Here is a 22,733-nt window from a genome sequence, read left to right as displayed (position 1 = left end):
TGTATTAGTGTTGAATTTTATCAAAGTATTTCTCTGTACCAATTGAGATGATGTTATGACTTTCCTCCTGAATGTTAACATACCAAAATACATTGATTGATTTTCAAACCCTTGCAATGCTAGAACAAACCTCATTTAGTAATGACATATTAACTTTTAATATATATCACTGATTTAGTTAGATAATATATTTCAGGGTTACTTCATCTATGCTTCTTACAAATCTTAGCCTGTAATTTTCCTTTCTTTTAACAAACCTATCACATTTTGGTGTCGAGTATGCTGACTTCATAAAACAAGTTGGGAACATTCCCACCTCCTCTACTTATGGAAGAGTTTGTGCAAAATTGATATCACTTCTACCTTAAATATTTGAAAGGATTCACAAGCCATCTGGGTTTGAATATTTTTTTTGTAGAAAAGCTTTTAGTTACACATTAATTTTCTTTAATAGCAGTAAAATATTCAACTTTATTTAAGTTTATCAATTTTATTAAACTTTTAAAGTACAAATTCAACATTATTGATTTTCTTTATTGTATGCCTGATTTCTATTTTATTCATTTCTGCTTTTCTTTATTATCTCCTTCCTTACACTTTCCAAGGTTTAATTTGCTGCTCTTTCTATAGCTTCTTGAGTTGGAAGCTTTTTTTATTGATTTCAAACATTTTTTCTTTTCTTACATAAACATCTAAAACTATAGATTTCCCTCTAATCATTGTCTTAGGTGCATCCCACAAGTTTTGATTTGTCAATTTTCATTTTTATTCAGTTCAAAATATTTCTTAATGCCCATTGTAATTTCTCATTTGATTCACATGTATTGCTTAGAAAAATGCTATTTAATTACCAAACATTTGGGAATTTTTAAGTTATTCTGCTGTTAATTTCTAGTTTAATTACAATGTCATAATATTTTATGTTCCAGAATGTGGTAAATTTACGTAAATAGTTTACGTGGACTTGAAAAGAATTTGAATTATGCAGTTTGGGGCTATAATTTTCTTTGTCAATTAGGTCAATTTAGTTAATGGGTTTGTTCAAACGTCCTGTATTCTCACTGAAAACAAATTTTTTTTTGTCTACTAGTCTTATCAGTTAGTGAAAGGAGTGTTAAAATCTATGATGACAGTGACTTTAAGTTCTATTTTGCTTAAAAATTTTGAAACTATGTGTGTAAGTGCCCTTAAATCTAAAATTGTTATTTCTTCCTGTTGATTTGATATTTTTAGATTATGAAGTATGCTTATTTTTTTCAGAACATTTATTTTTTAAAGTTTATTTTGGGAGCCTCGGGGTGGCTCAATTGGTTAAGCGTCTGCTTTCAGCTCAGGTCATGATCCCGGGGTCCTACAATGGAGTGTAGGGCTCCCTGCTCATTGGAGAGCCTGCTTCTCCCTCTCCCTCTGTCTGCTGCCCCACCTGCTTGTGTTCTCTCTCTCTGTCAAATAAATAAATAAAATCTTAAAAAGAATAAAATAAAGTCTATTTTGTCTGATGTTAACACAGCTATACTAGTTCTCCTCTGTTAGTCTTTGCATTGTTTATTTCCCTATCTTTCTCCTTTTAATCTATTTGCTTCTTTGTATTTAAAGGTATCTCTTGTAAACAACATATAATGGGTTTTTTACTACTTAGTCTGACAATCTTTGTTTTCAATCACAGTAGTAATGTCATTTATATGTAATGTAATTACTGATATCATTAGGTTAAAGTTACTATTTTTTCCCATCTATCTATTCTTTGTCTTTTTCTTCATTTAACATTATATCATAGAATGGTCCACATTTCTGCATTGACTTCATACATTTTCTTTTTAATGGTGCCACCTTGGCCATTGTTTTGATATTTCACATCTTGCTGAACTGTTAGCTATCATTTGGTTCTTCCAGTAACTTTGCTATTACAGATAATACTGCACTGAACATTGTTACACACATTACTTTCTACTTTGTGTATTATTTCCTTAGGGTGTATTTCCAAGTGTGGCATTACTGATTCAAGGGTTAGAAACATCTTTATAAATCTTGATATAATTTGTCACCTTGCTTTCTCTAAAGAATTATTCCAGTTTATAAGGTTATTAGCAGTATGTAGCTGTAGTGATTTTATTGCTGTCTTGCTGGCATTGTCAGTTCCTTTTTTCAAATAAAAAATGTTGTATAGCAAAGAACTGAAGGGGTATCAGAATTATGATTACCAGTGCCATCATTGTATGTAAGTTAACAAAAAAAAGGGAAAGGTATTTGAGATGTGCTTTTTCAGCTACAAGCTGGCCTAAAATTCCAAACCATTCTACTTCAATTTTGAACACTTTGGCAATAAGCTCCCATGAATAACTTAGTAAAATGATGCATATTTATGACATAATATGTGAACTGGCATATACAGTTTATTGGAGTCTAATAAAACTATCATTCACAAATAAAACTAAAACAGGTTTATAGAATCAGAAGGTGGGTAGGAAGACAGAAAGGAGACCCAGCTGAAAATATGCTTAGAAGTAGAGTGAACACAGGGCGCCTGGGTGGCTCAGTTGGTTAAGCGACTGCCTTTGGCTGAGGTCATGATCCTGGAGTCCCGGGATCGAGTCCCGCATCGGGCTCTCTGCTCGGCAGGGAGTCTGCTTCTCCTTCTGACCCTCCTCCCTCTCATGCTCTCTGTCTCTCATTCTCTCTGTCTCAAATAAATGAATAAAATCTTAAAAAAAAAAAAAAAAAGTAGAGTGAACACATTTTTAAGTTACCTGTAAACCTCATCGTGAATAATCTCAAAATAGAGTGGCTGCATCAGTAAACTTAATGAACATTTTTTCCCACGTCGTTAATACTGAGGAGCACTGGAAAGGAACTCTTAAAATTGTAATTACTTTGCAGAGTACTTAAAGATACATTATCTCATTTGAGCACAAGTACCTGTAAGGCATGTATTTCTAATTGTTTTGTATAGGAATAAATTGGGATTCCCTAGAGGTGATACGATTTACCTAAGGTCACATAGGTGATAACTAGTAGAGCAGTGACTCAAACTTACATCTTTGCTACCTGTGACCTTTCCATTATGTTTAAGGATTACTTTCAACAACTGTTATTAAAATCTTAATCTACCACAGATTTCTTTACTAGAAAAAATTAATGAAAATGACCATATCGAAGATGAAAACTTTTCCAAAATATTAAGCCAAGAGATTCATTATAACAGGATCTAAACTGGTATAAAATTCAGGAGATTCTGTCATTAAAAATGCTATAGAAACTCAGCAAAAACCTTTTTTTTCGGCATTACATTTCTGTGATCTGGACACAGGAGTTCAGAATCTTAGGGAAAAAAACACATAAAAATAACAGCAGAACCTAAAATAATAGTATAGTAGTAATGTCATTCATAATCAGCATCCCTCTGGGTCTTCCAAGTACACTAAAAGTCTAGTTTTTGAAATTTGAAAACAAATGCTGTTAAACTTCATTGTGGAAGATGGAAACTAGAAATTGGCTTGAAATAAAGGAATCTATTGTTTCTGGCTATGTGTTTGGCTATGTGTCTCCCCCTAAAACCACATCTCAAAGTATTCGCTCTATTGGGGATAATATCAACTACCTTACTACTAAAAGTAGAAATATTTCAGCATGTTACTGTCAGGGTAAATTCCTATGAGTGGTCTTTTAAAAGTCTTTCATGTCCACAGACAATCTCTTGATTTATATCATCCTACCCTTTGTATCATCGTCCTCCAGTAAATTTACATTAATAATTTTTTAAAAACCCTATACCTGAAAAAAGTAAATCTGGTCCAAAACATTGGGTGACTCTTGACAGTATTTAGAAGGAAGTAAGTCTGCCCGTTCCTTGCTCCTCCTGTCTCATGTTTTATTTCCATATGCCAGTATAGCAAAATGAGTCCTTTTTTTTATGGTATCAGCTGACAGCTGTAAGCAATCAGTCTGATTCAACTAGCTGAAACCAGATTTCCCTCCCAACTAATATCGCTGCATCTAACACTTGTGTTTCTTGGAACAAAGTGATGTGTTTATGTGAAAAAAGAAAAATAGAGTCATGTTTTATTTACATGCCAGGAGGTGTTTGGTTACCGGACCCAGAATCTACGCAGAGCCCTCTGCCTTATAACATCCATGCTGACCTGCGGGTTTCTTCAGCTGGTGTTCTATTGGAAACCCCAGTGGAGGGTGTGGGCCAACTGCATTCCATGCCCCTTGCAAGAAGCAGACACTGTTTTGCTAAAAACAACGGTGAGTGCCCTTCAGCATTGCATTGGTGGCACAATTGACTGGCTGGCATTCCAGAGTAGATCTTTCTTTACTTAAGTTTTCTTGTCCCCAAATAGGAGATGGCAAAACTATCCCTGAACCTACTTGCCATCTCTTATTTTGACTCAGGAAGGAAGGACATTGTCCTCCATGTCACCCTAGGGAAGTTTCTACCATGTCAGGCTAATTCTCAATGCCTTTAACTATTACACAAGCAGAGGCTGTCAGTGTTATAACTCTTAAAGACATAACACAGGAAGGATAGTTCAGTTTTTTAAGAATACATATTTTGAGGGGAAAGTAGACATTTTAAACACCTAAATGTCATTTTTGAGATAGCTGGAAAATATTTTCTGGATATAAAACTTTCCTGTAAAGTGTGTCTTTCTTTTTATTCTCTAGCACAGTGGTTCTCAAATTTTAACGCAGATCAGTTACATGGAGGGTCCTTAAAACACAGACTGCTGACCTTGTCCCAGAATTTCTGATTCAGTAGGCTTGTGGTGGGGTTGAGAATTTGCTTTTCTAGCAAGTTCCAAGATAATGCTGATGCTCCTGTCTATAGCCAAAACTTTGGGAACCACTGGTCTAGGTAGGTATTTATTTGATTGCCTTATTAAATAAACAACATTTGAGAATTTCATGGGCTGGATTGTCTTCTCTAGGATGAATTTCAAAGATATATGAGGAAGAAGGTTATATGCCTTTACTTATCCACACTGAAGTTTCCTATAAGCAAGAACCCAGAAGAACCCTTGGTGGCTGACCGCCACTCTGTCATTAACCAAGCTGTATTGAAGCCAGAATTAAAAGTAAGTAATTTTGATGTAATGCTATGGCATGTTTTTTAAAAAAGAATAATGCAAATGTTTATTGGATGGAAGTTCTGAATGTCACAGTGCTGGACTGGGAATTACAACAAGGTATCAAGGAAAGTGAGTGTGGTGTGGGGACTTGCGACAAATAGCCTTCACCTCCCCCCATGGGCTTTACTTTGTGAATGACACTTGTTCTATCACATTTGTAATTGCAGCTGCGATGTATCCAAGTGCAAAAAATCAGGTACATTTGGGACTACTTGGAGAAGAGGTTTCAGAAAGTTGGGTAAGTTTGGCTTTTTCTCAGCATTCATCAGGGTATAAGGGAAGAACACTGATTTGTTGAATGCCATGATCTAGAGCATGCTTCTTGTCCTGACCACATCCTAGGCTACTGGAAGATAGCAACTCCTGCCATGACATCCACCACACGTTTGGACTGGGCCTGACCAGTGAAGAACAAGAGGTCAGGTAGGGTTTGTGACACTCCCTGAGAATAAACTCTGCCAGTAGAAATTGAGATATCAAATGACTTATGATCAGTGAACTGTTGGCATAATGCTTCATCAGCTTCATATAATCCCAGTTTATTTATCAGCAACAAAGACATATTTTAAGTTGTTCTTATTTTAGGCAAACTTATTAAAAAGAAAAGCCAATCAAATGATATTTGAATTTTTTTTCCCTCAGGACTGTGCAATAGTCTCCTCTGTGTTGTCTTTTTTATTCTTTCCTCAAAAAATTTTGAGTCATTTCATAGACATCTGCTTCATCATCCTCCCAATCCCCTGAGAGACAGAAAGACAATATTATGATTGCATTTTCTTATAAAGAAACAGCCTAGAGATGAGGATTTTGTTTGCTCAGGTAGTTGTGTCATTCACCATTGTGTTCATAGCACCTGGAACAGTGCCTGATTCATGGTAGAAGTTCGATATATATTTATGGAATGAATGAATGTAAGAATATATTTGTTGACCTATTGAGTGAATACCTCTACTACGCCAGGCACTCTACAAGGAACTAGGGATCTAAGGATAAATAAGGCTTAGTCATTGCCCCAGAGACATTCACTAACTATTGGGAAAGAGAGACAAAGAATAGTGGTACAATTGTGAGAATGAGATCTATAAATGCACATAGATTAGGACATAATAGTGTAATAGTAGCATAGAAATGCTTATGCTCCTCATTAACCCACAGAGATTTTGAGTTCTGGCTTCCCATCTGTAGTTTGAAATGGTGAATCCTGGTGAGTCTGAAAGTAAACCATTGCAAGCCTTCCCCGGAATCTTAATAATCACCTTCATTTCTTGCCCATTTTAAGGACATTTCCTGCCTGCCCTTTTCCAGTCCATCAGAAACACAAATTCTCAAGCTAAAAAGCAATCTGGTACCTAAAATATAGGTTCTGGGCCTCCACCCCCATATTCTGATCTAGTAGGTAGGAGCTAAGGGTAGTAGTGAGAGCAGAAACTGCACTTTTAGCAAGCACCCCTATTGTTTTTAAAGTTTTCATCCTGCCTGAACATGTTGAAAATGAAAAAGTCATCTAGACTTTGACAATATTTGCAAAATGCCTTAAAAAGAGTATCATTATATAAGATTTCAAAGGCAATACTTAATAAACTGAAACACATAGTGTTTTCAAAGTCATTAAAACATACTGGTTTAATTGCATTAAGCACCAGGAGTGCAAAGAATTGATCTATTTAGGAAATTTAGTTGATTATCGCAGATATACTTTGCCTTTGCCTAGGACACTATTTCCACAGGAAATAGTGGAAGCTATCTCATGTTTGTCCTTATTTATCAAGGGCCAAGCTTTAATAAACATCATACATAATTAAATTTAAACCTGATCCACGTAATAAAGAACTTGACAATCTAATAAGCAAGACAAAGAGTATAGTTTCCCAAATATGAAGAATAGAGGAGATAATCTCCTCATAAATATATAGGCAGATTTTATTTATGGGCTTTTTTAGTTGGACAGTAAAGGGAGTAAGTAGAATGTGAACTATTTCCACCCTTAATTTTTTAGTGTAAGACTAGGGATTTTTAAAAAAAATTAAATGCAATTGATGGATTGGTTGGTTGCATGATATCAGATTAATTTCCTAAATGGATATGAGCTTGCCTTCATGAAAAGCAAGGATGCAACATGAGAAATAAAAGAAGGAGGATCACAAAACTCTCTGATAATGAAAAGCCACAAAGTCTAAATAAAACGTTCTTTTTAGGCTTCCTAGCAGCCAGGCAAAGACGGAAAATGCACACATTTATGTAACTGTCATTTTTTAGTAGCAAAAAGGCAAATCAGGACATCAGGAGAGATTAACATTATCCTGAAGAGAAATTTTCAGGGGGCCTCAGGAAGAAAATTGTTCTAGGAGATCCCTTGCTCCTATCTTCATTCACTCATGAACTGGATGCCTGGGAACTCTTTCTAATTCTATAAGCCTGCTCCTTAAAAATTCCAAAGTTCACAGAAGTAGGTCATGTCAGAACCCCCTGGATTAACATTAATTATTTAGAAAACTTCAGGTCTCCCTCCCTGCCAAGGACTCCATTGGTGACTTATCAGAATGGAATCAGAGTAGTCATGTGTGGTTTGAAAAAGCTCACCAGTGATTCTGACATGGTCCTCCTACCTCCTTGAGGACCCCCCACTCTAGGCTTCACCATCTGGAGCTTAAAGTGCCTAGCACACAACATATTCTCCATAATTATTTGGTGAATAAATTAATAAATGAATGAATGAACAAATAATCAAATAGAAAAGGGACATATACCATCCCAAAAGAAAGTATTCCTATTCATTCATGTTTGGTTATTCAGAAATAAATACATCCCAACAGCTTTACTATTGTGGAATGGTTGCAGGAAAGCTCAGTGATCCTTCAAGTGCAGTTCAGAGCCAACCCAGAAATGCCCTCCACAGTTTCCCTGTTAAGAAATATTTTTGGAGAGGGACCTTCTGCCTCCAAAGAAATTATCCCCCTAATGGATAGTTCTGAATGTTAGGCAAGTCTACATAATTTTATTCAGCCTATTTAGTTCTATAAGGCCACCTGGAATAATTCTAGGGCCCCTTTTCCTTGCCGTCTTGTCAGATTTCCAAAGTAAGGATGTGTAATCTCCTCTGTTCCTTGGAAATTTCCTCACGTGACCCAGCTTCAAGCCTTCCATTCCTTCTGGTTGCTCAGCCATTGGTCAATGTCCCTGAAAATCCTGCTTGGCTTGTGCTCAGATTGAGATGAGTACATGATCCCTAAATACACAATACCTTTTGGCAAGAAATAATGGAAAATATCAAGCAGCAAGGGGCATGCCAGGCTGTGATCCAAACGTGGCTCAGATAAGCCCTAAAGAGGATGATCTATAGGCTCCTATTAATCCGTTGGGTTTCAGTCCTCACTGGAGCTGAGCTCCTCTCCTTTTGATAGTAACACCAGAAACCATCTCACCAGACAGAAAAAGATGAAGAACATCGGGCACTTGCCTTGTTTCTTTCTAAACTGACTTTGCACAACTGTGTGCTTCTGTAGTTCTATAAACTGGGTTTTCAGCCTTGTTAGGGGAGAGAGAATTCTAGACATGGCTCACAAATGTCCTCATTAATTAATTCCAATATTTAGAGAACATTCTCTGTCATACAATGTACCTCTCGATGCTAGAAAAACAGTTGAAAAGCTCCATCCCTGCCACTAAAGAGGATCTGAGAAATTTGAGGAGAAAGATATATAACCAAATGCTATAATTCAAAGAGGTGCCTGCTATCACTAAGAAAAGGAGGCATATTGGAAGAGAGAAAAATACAGTTAATTGTGCCTGTGGGACCAAGGAAGACTTGAAAGATAACTGGCATTTATTGAGAGCTTGTCATGCCCTTGGCACTTATGCTAAATGCTTTACATGTTTATATTATATGTTACTGCTAGCAATTTTATCAGGAATGTATTAGCAAACCCATTTTATAGGTAAGGGAACCGAAGCTCACCCCTCATTCATTCAACAAATAATTCTTGAGTGCATTATATGTATTAGGCCCTGTTTTAGGCATTTAAGATATATCAGTGTCCTCTAGAAGCCTATATTATAGGGAATGATACAGTCTCTTGTTGCATGGTTACTAACATGTAAAAAATAAGGTGCAATTTCAGATTATCAACACACTATAGAGAAAAATGAGATACGGTAAGGAGATAAAGAGAATCTGATTTGAGTATCAGGGTGGCTGTTTTCAATAGAATTATTAAGGAAAACTCCAATAAGGAAGTGCTATTTGAACAGAGACCTGAATGAAATGAGAGAGTGGCTATGCAAAGACGTAGGGAAATCCAGTTCCAGATCTAGGGAGCAGCAAAGGCTTAGCTGGATTCACATCCAGGTCTGTTAGATCTCAAATTTCTCCACCATTAGGCTGTATCATCAGATTTGACTCTCAAAGGCTGAGTGGGCCTTTATAAATTGAAGAATGTGGGAAGGGCATTCCAAGCAGAGAGAGAAAAAAAGAGAGAAGACCAAGTTTGGGATTTTGAGAAGTTCTGACACTTTGACAACAATAGGTTATTTCCACAGATTCCAGAAAGGATCCTGAGCACCAAAGTGGCTTGAGTTATGGTCTCTTCCCAGTGTGAAGTTTGGGGACACATGACATTCCAAACCCAATAGTACATGCTGTTTGACCTTTCTGTCTTCCAGCATCCCTGCACCTCAGTGTTTTCACACATGGAGTCAGAAGACCCTAGTTTGAGTCCTCTTGGACCCGTGCAAGCAATAATTGTACTTGGAAAGGCATGGCTTGGAAGTCAGACAAACTTGGGCTCAGCTATGTCACACCTTAGATCAAGAACCCATCATGCAAATTGCACCACTGATGCTCACGGAGTGTGAAGTGGAGGCATGGAGACCAGGGTGTGAATCCTGGATCTGCTTCTTTCCAGCTCTGAGACTCTGGGAGAATTGCTGACTTTATCTGAACTTCAGTGTTCTTTATAATAAAGAGGATAATATGAAATCTCATAGGGGTATGGTGATTACAGGAGATAATACATATAAAAGGCTAAGTGCAGTTTCTGGCAGTCACCTCTGCTTAAAAGTTGTATCGTCACAATTAATAATAGATACGCATACTTTTGGGAAAACACCCAAATGAATAGGTTTTCCCCTTTGGCAAAATGGAGATATTGTCCCTTTCCTTTGGACCACTGTGACAATCAGATGAGAAAATCTTGTGTGAGAACTCTGTAAATTGTAAAATGCTACACAAACACAAGAGCTTCTTTTTAGAACATACATAGTATGAATTTATAAAGGGTCAGTGTGAAGAACATATATCCTCTTCCAGTTCATTGGCTCATTCTTTCATGTATTTATTTTCATATACTAAAGGCCTGTCCTACGTGCTAAAGAGACCAGGGTAAGATGGACTTGATCTCTACCATTAAGAGCAATCTAGAATGTCTGAGAATTCTAGGAACATCCTCACATCTGTGTTTTTAGCTGTTCTTAAAATATAATTGAATTATTTAAAAAATAACTCAAAATGCCTTACTAACTTCATTTTGATTCTTTTTTTTTTTTTTAAAGATTTTATTTATTTATTTGATAGAGAGAGAGACAGCAAGAGAGGGAACACAAGCAGGGGGAGTGGGAGAGGGAGAAGCAGGCCTCCCGCTGAGCAGGGAGCCCGATGCGGGGCTCGATCCCAGGACTCTGGGATCATGACCCGAGCCGAAGGCAGACGCTTAACGACTGAGCCACCCAGGCGCCCCACTTCATTTTGATTCTTGAGTTACATTGTACTTAAGATATTTTTTAACTAGAAAAACAACTTTGCCCATCATGCACTTTTATTTTAAAAATATGTTAATATTTTATGATGTGTACGTTAATTTTCGATTAAAGGCACAAAGTGCCTAGAGGGTAGAGCAGTGACTTTTGCTTAGTTTGGTTTATACTCACTTACCAATGAAGTTGTAGTTGTGGTACTAATAAGTGATCATTCTCCTACAGAAGATTAGTGTGCGGGCCCAATGCCATTGAGGTAGAAGTCCAGCCCATATGGAAGCTGCTTGTTAAACAGGTAACTAACTGTTTTCATCTATTTTTGAAAAACATTTTTTTGGTCCTTTACTTTTTACTTCCTGGTACTCAGGGGAATTTTAGGCAACATATAGATAATTTGATCTGAACAAAATTTGTGTTTCATATAACTTCCTTTTGTTACTCCCTATTGTCTTTAGTCTATGCTTTTCCTGTCCATAGAGGCTTTCTTTTCTTTTCTTTTTTTTTTGGTATTTCTTTTTTGTAGACATATATTTCTTTCTTTATATTTTTTATTATTATGTTCAATTAGCCAGCATATAGTACATCATTAGTTTTTGATGTAGTGGTCAATAAATATATATATTTTTATTCCAGAATTTTTAAAAGATTTATTTATTTATTTATTTACATGAGAGAGAGAGAGAAAAAAAGAAAATGCAAGTGGGAGGAGGGGCAGAGGGAGAGAGAGAATCCCACGCAGACTCCCCACTGAGCATGGAGCCCATTGTGGGGCTCAATCTCATGACCCTGAGGTAATTACCTGAGCCAAAATCAAGAGTCAGACACTTAACCAATGGAGCCACCCAGGGGCCCCTATTCCAGGATTTCTAACTGGTCCTTTTCAACAACCACTTGTTTTAAAGTAAAATCCACTTAAAAAAATCCAATCCCAGTGTGAGAGACAGATTCCTGTTTCATGTTTTTCCATTTGTTTTGTTTTCTTAAGTTTTTGATGGTGGTTGTAATGGTGGTGGTGCTGGGGGTAATGTTATTACTTTTTTTCTTCTCAGATAGTCTGAACTTTTTATTTTATTTTATTATGTTATATTATGTCAATCGCCATGCATTACATCATTACTTTTTTTAACTATTTTTTTATTATGTTATGTTAATCACCATATATTACATCATTAGTTTTTGATGTAGTGTTCCATGATTCATTGTTTGCGTATAACACCCAGTGCTCCATTCAGTACATGCCCTCTTTAATACCCATCACCAGGCCAACCCATTCCCCCACCCCCCTCCCCTCTAGAACGCCCAGTTTGTTTCTGAGTCCATTGTCTCTCATGGTTTGTCTCCCGCTCCAATTTCCCCCCCTTCATTTTTCCCTTCCTACTATCTTCTTCTTCTTCTTCTTTTTTTTAACATATAATGTATTATTTGTTTCAGAGGTACAGGTCTGTGATTCAACAGTCTTACACAATTACCTCTATGATCTTTTTGACTACTTTCAATGTATTAGTTTGGTCTTTCTCATGTTACTCTATTATGTCAGTTTTCTTGAGAATGACTTTTTTCTTTGTTAGTGGGTTTATTTATTTATTTTTTTGGAATATTTTCTTTGGGTTCCTTGAAGTTATTATTATTAGTGGTGGTGGTGGTGAGCTCCCCTTAAGTGGGACTTCTCCTGCCTCCATTTCTCTCTTTCTCTCTGTGTTCACTCGCCCTCCTAGGTGGCTCTGAGTTTGCCTGCCTCTTAGTGGTCCCCATAGCTTCCAGTTCAGAACCAGGGTCTCTCCTGGGGTTTGGGGCTCTGTTTCCCAGGATCTAGTAGACATAGGCCCTGAGCTAGTTGGGGTTTGGTCAAGTTCACAGTTGCACCATGAACTCTGTTGTTTCCCACTCCACCCTCTGCTAGGTTGTGACTTTTCTTGGCTTCTGTTCTGGGGCAGGAGGCAAGTCTGGTTTGGTCCCCTGCCAACTGTGGGACACTGTTGGTCTTATTCCCCATAGAACTGAGCTCCTAGCCATCACTCTCCAGTACTTGTGTGGAACCCAGTGGGCTGATCATGCCAGCCTCCTCTCCATGCTGCATGTTTCTAATCTATTTCTAATTCACAATGATGGACATTTTGTTTATCATGGTCATGTTTTTCAAAATAATGTTTTGTTAGACTTTTTTTAGAGCAATCTAAGGTTCACAGAAAAGTTGATTGGAAGGTACTGAGATTTTCCCATCTACCCCATGCCTCCACATATGCACAGTCTCATCCACTATCAAAAAGCAGGCTGCTTTTTAAACTTTTTATTCATTTTCAAACTGCCAAAGATTCCCCCAGGTGTCAATTTGGTCTATATTGAAAGGGGTGGTAGTATTTTCTCTGCCTACTTACTAGGCCTTTAGTAGAAAAAAAGCAGATAAAAGTATGTCATATTTGGTTTCAAAAGAACATTGAATAAGAGAACTAAATTAATTATGATGGTGTTGTTTCTTATACAAGAAGTATTTAACCAATTTTCTACTGAGTTTATGTAAACTCAAAATCATATTATCATTAGTGCATAATCTACAATTAGAGCATTTTATACCAAGCAGACAGAAGAGCTATAATTTGTAAGGAAAGCATGTTGCAATGGAAATAATAAGAAACATTAAGGAACAAAAGCTTTGTTAATGTACAAAATATATCCGAGGGTTTCAGGAACTCGTAAGATACAGCCTATTAACTTATTAATGGGATGTCAGTTCATTTTGGGGACTAAAGGAGAAGTTTATTTAACATGTTAGAGAATTATAGAAAATAGGGGTAAAAAAGAGTGGCACTGGCTTTAGATAATATCTCACCTAATTCATAATCATCATAAAGAGCACTTCATCTAGAAAATAATCCTTGTTTTGCTCAGATGGGCTCTTTAATTTACGCAACGTGTATACATATATGACTCTAGCTCCTCAGGTTTGCTCTCTCTGCTGTCATTATTAATAGTGGGGTCAGCAGGACCAAAATGGGGACAATAGAGGGATTAAAAAAAGTTAAAGGTTTTATAAAGAGACCAAAAACTGTGTGCATGGATGACCAGCTTTGGGCTGGGGATACATTCCACCCATGGTTTTCACCACAACTTTGGGTACAATGATCCCTCCCTGTTCAAGGGCAGATCTGTGCTGACTTGACTGACTCTCAAAGCATCTTGCTAAGGCCTGTGACATGGAGAGTCTGTTATTTTTAAATGACCTGGATAGAAGTGCAGTCTTGCATTTTCCTCACACACCTTGACTCCATCTGCAGCATGTGATCACATGAGGAATGCAATAAAAATGGTCAAAGTTGAAGTTTGTTTTAAAAAGAGACTATATCATGGTTCTCCTCCGTTATGGGTATATATTGTTTAAAAAGATAAGTTGTTAGACTTTGTTATTGATAAAATATTTTTCCTTTTTTTTGTTTTTAAAGATTTTATTCATTTATTCGAGAGACAATGAGCGAGAGAACATGAGTGGGGGGGAGGGCAGAGGGAGAGGGAGAAGCAGACTCCCTGCTGAGCAGGGAGCTCAAGGAGGGACTCCATCCCAGGACTCTGGGATCATGACCTGAGTCAAAAATAGACACAGAAGGAAAGCTTCCAGACTCATTTATTTTTTGAAACAGCTTCAGGAGAATAGGTATTATTTCTTCTCTGAATGTTTGGTAGAATTCCCCAGGGAATCCATCAGGCCCTGGACTCTTGTTTTTTGGGAGGTTTTTGATCACTGCTTCAATCTCGTTACTGGTTATTGGTCTATTCAGGTTGTCAATTTCTTCCTGTTTCAGTCTTGGTAGTTTATAGGTTTCCAGGAAGGCATCCATTTCTTCCAGATTGCTTAATTTATTGGCATATAGTTGTTGATAATAATTTCTAATAATTGTTTCTATTCCTTGGTGTTAGTCATGATCTCTCCCCTTTCATTTATAATTTTATTAATTTGGGTCCTTTCTCTTTTCTTCTGGATAAGTGTGGCCGGTAGTTTATCGATTTTATTAATTCTTTCAAAGAACCAGCTTCTAGTTTTGTTGATCTGCTCTACTGTATTTCTGGTTTCTAATTCATTGATCTCTGCTCTAATCTTAATTATTTCTCTTCTAATGTGTGGCTTAGGCATCATCTGTTGCTTTTTCTCCAGTTCTTTAAGGTGTAAAGTTAGTTGGTAAATTCGGGATTTTTCTATTTTTTTGAGTGAGGCTTGGATGGCTATGTATTTCCCCCTTAGGGGCCGCCTTTGCAGTATCCCATAGATTTTGGACAGATGTGTTTTCGTTCTCATTGGTTTCCATGAATTGTTTAAGTTCTTCTTTGATTTCCTGGTTGACCCAAACATTCTTAAGCAGAGTGGTCTTTAGCTTCTAAGTGTTTGAATTTCTTACATTTTTTTCTTGTGATTGAGTTCCAGTTTTAAAGCATTATGGTCTGAGAATATGCAGGGAATAATCTCCAGTCCTTTGGTATCAGTTGAGACCTGATTTGTGACCCTGTATGTGGTCTATTCTGGAGAAAGTTCCATATGCACTCAAGAAGAATGAGTATTCTGTTGTTTTAGGGTGGGATGTTCTGTATATATCTATGAGGTCCATCTGGTCCAGTGTGTCATTCAAAGCTCTTGTTTCTTTGTTAATTTTCTGCTTAGATGATCTGTCTATTGCTGAAAGTGGAATGTTGAAGTCTCCTACAATTAACGTATTATTATCAATATGTCTCTTTATTTTGGTTAACAGTTGGCTTATGTAGTTGGCTGCTCCCATGTTGGGGGCATAGATATTTACTATTGTTAGATCTTCTTGTTGGATAGACCCTTTAAGAATCATACAGTGTCCTTCTGTGTCTCTAACTACAGTCTTTAGCTAAAATCTAATATGTCTGGTATGAGAATTGTTACCCCAGCTTTCTTTTGAGGTCCACTGGCGTGAAAGATGGTTCTCCATCCCTTCACTTTCAGTATGGATGTATCTTTAGGTTCAAAATGAGTCTCTTGTACACAGCATATGGATGGGTCCTGTCTTTTTATCCAATCTGCAAACGTGTGCCGTTTTATGGGAGCATTTAGGCCATTCACGTTGAGAGTGATTATTGAAAGATATGAATTTGTTTTCATCATGTTGCCTCTGAAGTTCTTGTTTCTATAGATTGTCTCTGTAAATTTCTGTTCTATATCACTCTTGGGGTCTTTCTCCTTTTATAGAACCTCCCTTAATATTTCTTTCAGGGCCAGCTTGGTGGTCACATATTCTTTCAGTTTCTGCCAGTCTTGGAAGCTCTGTATCTCTCCAACCATTCTAAAGGATAGCCTTGCCAGATAAAGTATTCTTGGCTACATGTTGTTCTCATTTAGTACCCTGAATATGTCTTGTCAGCCCTTTCTGGCTTGCCAGGTCTCTGTGGATAGATCTGATGTTATTCTGATGTTCCTCTCTCTGTACGTAAGAAATCTCTTCCCCTTAACTTCCCTTAAGATGGTTTCCTTGGTTCTAAGATTTGCGAGATTTACTATTACATGCTGGGGCTTTAGTCTCTTCTCCTTGACCTTGGGAGGGGTCCTCTCTGCCTCTAGGACACGAATGTTTGTTTCATTCCCCAGATTAGGGAAGTTCTCAGCTATGATTTGCTCAAATATATCTTCTAGTCCTCTCTCTCTCTCCACCCCCTCAGGGACCCCAATAATTCTGACATTGGAACGTTTCATGGCATCACTTATTTCTCTAATTCTGTTTTCATGGATTTTAAGCTGTTTTTTTCCAGGCCTCCTCCTGTTCCTTCTTTTCTATCAGTTTGTCTTCTATATCACTAATTTGTTTTCCTGCCTCGTTTACCCTAGCTGTTAAATTATCTAGATTAGATTGGATCTCATTGATAGCATTTTTAAGTTCTGCCAGTTCAGCTTTCATTACTGCCCTTAGAGACTCTATGTTGCCATTGATCGACTTCTTCATTCTAGCTATTGTCTTCATAACTGTTACCCTGAAGTCCATTTCTGACATCTTGGTTATATCTGTATCCATTTGTAAATCTGTGGCAGAAGTCACAGTCTCTGAGTCTTTCCTGTTTTGGGGTTACCCCTCTTAGTTGAGGGGGAGGACCGTTTTATAGGGACCTTAGGGTTGTTTGCCTCTTGTTCTTCCAGCCTGTCTTCTGGGGGAGGGGCCTGCCATGTTGTTACTCAGGCAACTTTGTTTGGGCACAGTTGCCCTGCCCCCTGTGGTGGGGGATGGGCTCAGTGAAAACCATTTTTGGGGGGCTTTTGTTCTCTGGTGCCTTTCCCTGGTGGCTTTCTGCGTCTCTTCTGAGAGTCAGAGCAGAAGAGACTGTTTCCAACCCTCTGCCTCAGAGCAGAGAGATCACAGTCTGTTCTTGAGTGAGCTCTCCAGGCCACACTGTCTCTGTTTCTGTCTGTACTGCTAAAACCCCAGTGTCCTGGGTTGTGGGCCCCACAGCCGCACTCCCAGCCCTTGCTTCCAGGTCCAGGCACGTCTCTCTGCCCTTTGTGTTCTAAAACCACCAGCCACCCCAAGTTCACACACGCAGCCCTGCTACTCCAGGTTTCAGTCCAGGGGGCTGCCCTAAAGTCCTTTCCCCACTGCTACTGGTCTTCAAATCTGTGCCCTGGTCCCCAGGGCAGGAGGCTTTTGCGTTCCTGTGTTGTTTCACCTTCCCAGCTCAAGTGCTTATGGCAGCTCCCTTCCATTTATCTTCCAATATCACATGGAATCACGGCTCCCCACTTCATAACTTGAAACCAGCCGCTATGGATATTCTGTTTGTAGGGATCTAGATATATCTTCTTACATCTTGGGCTGATTTCATGGGTGTTCAAAGTGGTCTGGTAGATATCCAGCTCAATTCAGGGGAATGGTTAAAATAGGGTCCCCTACTCCTCCACCATCTTTGCCCTCCCCCCTGAAATTGAGTTCTAAGTGAGTTCCTAAATATTAGAGATCATTGTGTGTTGTAAAAAATGAAAAAAAAATTCTATAAAGAAATGACATCATCCTGATTGCCACTAAGATCTATGGAAATGACTCAAATGCTGTTTTTTTACCTGCAGGTTTTAAATCCATTCTACTTGTTCCAAGCGTTTACCCTAACTTTGTGGCTGTCTCAAGGTTACGTAGAATACTCTGTGGCCATCATCATTTTGTCTGTTATCTCCATTGTCTTAAGTGTGTATGATTTGCAACAGGTAAGAGTTGAAATCACAGTGGGATTCTATTTAGCTTCTGGTGCCCATGCAGCAAAACCTACAGGATTTCCACTGAAAGCAAGGAGTTGCTTTGTTAATCTTATGTCATAAAGCAAAAAGCAAGGTCTTAGTCAATGAGGGATCTCACGAGGAGGGCTTCAGGACTGGCAGGTAGATGAAAATGTCCTTGCAAAGTTCAATTATCGACTGAAGGCTGAATGGCATACTATGTTTGAAAAGACTCTGAGGTTGTGTCTGAATATGGTGGAAAAGAATGCTATGATGGATTAATGTTGCCAGTGTAGTAACTTTCCATTATTGTTCATCTTATAGCCATTTAAAGCTTTCCTTCTTTTCAAAAATCAGTCTTATAAATGATATAACAATGCATTCTGAAATAGAATTTTCCTGAATGTTACTTAAAACTCTGTAGCCCCTGCAAGTCTCAGCTTCCCACAGCATCTTTCTAGACAATGTTCTGTGACTTTGCTTAAGAGTCATCAGGCTGAATCATGAGGCCACTCCGAAAAGATGTCTCGCTCTATTTATTGTATATTTTGGAAAACTTGAGTGTGGAATTAGCTTCATTTACATGGGCTCGGGGGCATGCAGTGGTACAGCACGATGTGTCAGTCTGTCAATCCTACTGACCTGTTGAAACCATCTCGTCTCAAACTTCATCCTTCATTGAGAGGGAAGGAAACTAAGATCCAGAGTATGTTCCAGGTCAGAAAGTGAGTTTGTGAGACAGTCGGGCTTCTGGCTCCTCATAAAATGAAATTCTACTGCGTGGGTAATATTTCCACAGCAGAAAGCCAGTACAACAGCTTGGGATGGAAGTCAAACGTAAGTGTGAGAACAGAGACGAATTCTGTATGTCTGCAGAGTAAGCTTTGGGCACATGTCAGTAAGGCAGACATGGGGTGTTAACACAAGCCTCACTGAAAGGGAACTTTTATTCCAACTATATTTCAGTCAATTAAATATTAGGTCTAATATTGGCTCTTTATCTGGTTTTAGATCCTACAAATTTTGAGTTATGAAATGTTTGATGAGAAATGAAAGAAAGGCAATAAGTATGTAAAGAGTTAGAAAACAGGTTCTAAAAATGAGAAGTTAAATGAATGGAAATACTTTGAACTAGAGAGTGAAGATGACAAGGGCTTTGTTTTGTTTATTTGTTTGTTTGTTTTTTCCTTTTTAAAAATGAGTGCCTAGGTGTTTTTTCACAAACTAATTTAAATCACAAAAATGTTAACAGTGAGCAGTAAACTGCCTTTGATGGTGGCAAATACTTTCTTCCTGGCTGCCAAGTCAGGAGGAAGAGTGACAGTCCTTCTGATAAAGTGTAAGCATTTGAGCAAAAGCATGAAAATAGACACCGGGGCAATAAAAGATCTGACACATTCTGCCAGCCACAGTAGGAAACTATAGTGTCCTAAGCTTTTACCTTGGTCATATGATAAAGGTATGTAATGTGAAGCCCACAAATAGAATTTCTAGTTTCTGGATTTTGAGAAAGCTTTGCTTTAATACAATATTTAATTTGATACCTGCAAGCCATTCATACAATTTCTGGTTTAAGTCAAACATCAGTGAATACAGTCCTTCCCCCATGTCCTTCATTCCACTGGAGAGACATCTACATACACTCACCCAAATATATCATCCCAAACCATCTAAATGTTCTCAGGAAAAATACAGAGCTCTCTGAAGACTTTTGGCAGGGAGATCTTACCTAGTCAAGTTAAAAATCTCCTCTTTGTGTTACTTGATGGTATTATAATCAGCTTCCTCATCTATAAGAGGTGTGTGTGTGTGTGTCTGTGTATGTATGTGTGTGTGAGTGTGTGTGTGTTGATGTTATAGTTGAGAGAATTAAATGAAACCACGAATTTGAATATTTATATTCCTGGTACATAGTAGACACCAAATGTTAATTCTTGTTATCACTGGTATTACTGTTGTTGTTTTTATTATTATGTCTGTAGTGGGGAAAGTTGACAATGGACAGATGGGAGGGGGCACAGAGATGGAAGAGAGGAGCCCTATAGCATGAACAAGGAAGCATCATAGGAATATGGGCTCACTCGTTGTATGACTCTCGGGACTCTGTTTTCCCTGGGATCACTTTCCTCAGCTGTAAATAGTGGAGGCTATACTCTATTTTTTTTAGGTCTCACCATAAGGTTTCTATTATTTTGCCTGGGCCACAAATAAGGAATGAAAAAAAGCCCATGAAAACTTCAGAACGTTAGCGAGAGATTTTCTGACCACTAATAATTTGGGAACATGCGTTGTAGACTAGAGTCAATTCCTATTGGACTGTATTAGGTGTTAGCCTACTTATCCAGATAAACAACTCGGGTCAGGATGTGTACAAATAATAGAAACCTATTTAAACTCTCCTGATCATCAAAGGGATATATATATATTATAAATATGTACCAGTAGCTCATAGAATCCAAGGACATAAAGTGCAGCTGACTTTAATAGGGGCTGGACCCATGAACTTGGGTTATTCTCCCCAGCCTCCTATTCTTTGACAGGCATGAAATTCAGTACACATATTTTGAGGCAAGTGTTCTCCCTCCCTCCTCTTCTCTGATAATTGAGAGCACCCAGAGCTCTGGCAGCCTGCAACAGTTTGTTCCAGGTAGCTCTCTCCTTCCACTGACACACATAGTTGGAACAGGGGTCACCTGACCCTGTAGAAGCCAGTCCATCAACAGGAATGAGGCCAACATAACTTTTTGCCTGGGATCCAAGCCTAAGGGCTTGAAGCTGTCTGTTATACTCTGTTAGGAATGTGACCTAAGAAATGCTGCCTAGCTAGGATCAGAATGGGTACCTTTGAGCCCTGTGTGTGGACAAACAGAGAAAACACCTGTGCAGAGAGAGAGCAAAAGAATAAGCCAAATACACAGTGAGACACAGAGGTGAGCAATATGGAGTCCAGGGGAGAGGGAGAGGTGAAGAAGAAGGAGAGGGTAGAGGGAGAGGGAGAATGAATGACCTGCTCCTCATAATATTTCCTGTTCCTGTTTGGAGCCCTTGGGAACCCTGGCTTCACTTCCCACCTTAGGTTCGTATGACATCCCTGCATCTTCACAAATTCTCATCTGCCTAAGCAAACTTAACCAATTTCTGTTACCTGTAATCAATGGGTCCCAAGTAAATGTGGTGTTACCACATGCTATGTTACGCCCCCTAGAATGTTTCCACATATTTCCCCTGACTTAAATACTGTTTTTGTTCCACACATTTCCCATCTACATGTTTATGACAAATTTAATCTCCCTTTTAAAATTTCTTTATAATGTCCATTTCTTCACTTAGAACTTAGATGTAACTGTGTTGAGGGAAATGGAAAAGAAATACAGAGATCCCTGTGTGGGAGCTGGGGGAAGGGTTACAGAAAAAATAGGTTTGATTCTTCACACTAGAGGGCAAGGTTTCAGTGAGAGAATTACTCAAGATTCCTAAGCTCTTGACCTATTAAATCAAAATATCCAGGGTAACAAGAGGAATCTGCCCTTTTTCAGTTTCATAACAGGTGATTGCTATGCATGCTTAAAGCTTAAGAGCTGTTGTTCCAGAGGAATCCACCAAAGGACAAATTCAAGCACCAGGATCCCAAATACATCTATTTAGTTATTTATTAATGTCATCATCAGCTGGACATATTTTTCACTCTTTCTACTCTATAAGATGCACAGAAATACTAGTTTATATGGAGATTTATTTATATATTTATTAATTTGTTTTATTAGAATAGGAACATACTTTGTATATTAATCTGGAACTTGTATTTTTCACTTTACAATACATATAATGGCCATACACCAAGTAAATAAATAATTCTAAACCATCTTTAAAACTAATGGTGTGGCATTCCATGGTATATCATAATTTATTCAACCATCCTTTTATTTATGGAAAACAAGGGGTTTCCTCTCCAATTTTTGCCACAACTATGCTGAATTACACACAACTACAATATAGATGTGTCTTTATATATTAGTGTTCACAATTTTTTTTTTTTAGCAAAGCAACCAAAAGCCAGGTTGTTGTATCAAAAGATATGTATATTTTAGATGTTAATAGATATTGAGATATTATTTTCTTCAAATAAAATAACAGCAACATATGAGAGTATCCATTTCCCCAAATCCTCGTCAGCATTTGGTGTTATATATTGATGTTTAAAATTTTTCAAGCTAACATATTTTTAAAAAATTGTGTCCCATTGATGTTTTTTTTTTTACATTTTTTAATTCTTATGTTAATCCCCATACATTACATCATTAGTTTTAGATGTAGTGTTCCATGATTCATTGTTTGTGCATAACACCCAGTGCTCCATGCAGAATGTGCCCTCCTCAATACCCATCACCAGGCTAACCCATCCTCCCACCCCCCTCCCCTCTAGAACTCTCAGTTTGTTTTTCAGAGTCCATCATCTCTCATGGTTCGTCTACCCCTCCGATTTTCCCCCCTTCATTCTTTCCCTCCCGCTACCTTCTTCTTCTTCTTCTTCTTTTTTTTTCTTAACATATATTGCATTATTTGTTTCAGAGGTACAGATCTGAGATTCAACAGCCTTGCACAATTCACACTGCTTACCAGAGCACATACCCTCCCCAGTGTCTATCACCCAG

The 22,733-nt window shown here is 38.0% G+C and overlaps 1 protein-coding gene across 1 annotated transcript in view; it reads left to right on the top strand.

Annotated features, from left to right (window-relative positions):
* The window catches only part of ATP13A5 (ATPase 13A5), a 121,075-nt gene that overhangs the window by 10,558 nt on the left and 87,784 nt on the right, over positions 1-22,733 (top strand). The window contains exons 2-7 of the mRNA XM_034990734.1: positions 4,075-4,248; positions 4,932-5,078; positions 5,300-5,370; positions 5,475-5,555; positions 11,106-11,175; positions 17,938-18,072. Coding sequence (XP_034846625.1) covers positions 4,075-4,248; positions 4,932-5,078; positions 5,300-5,370; positions 5,475-5,555; positions 11,106-11,175; positions 17,938-18,072 — 678 coding nt within the window. The remainder of the gene's footprint in view (positions 1-4,074; positions 4,249-4,931; positions 5,079-5,299; positions 5,371-5,474; positions 5,556-11,105; positions 11,176-17,937; positions 18,073-22,733) is intronic.

Source organism: Mirounga leonina, unplaced genomic scaffold, assembly GCF_011800145.1.
Source record: "Mirounga leonina isolate KUSES-001 unplaced genomic scaffold, KU_Mleo_1.0 Mir_115, whole genome shotgun sequence".
Lineage (NCBI taxonomy): Eukaryota > Metazoa > Chordata > Mammalia > Carnivora > Phocidae > Mirounga > Mirounga leonina.
Note: the sequence above shows the minus strand (reverse complement) of the source record. Positions and strands in the feature narration are given on the sequence as shown.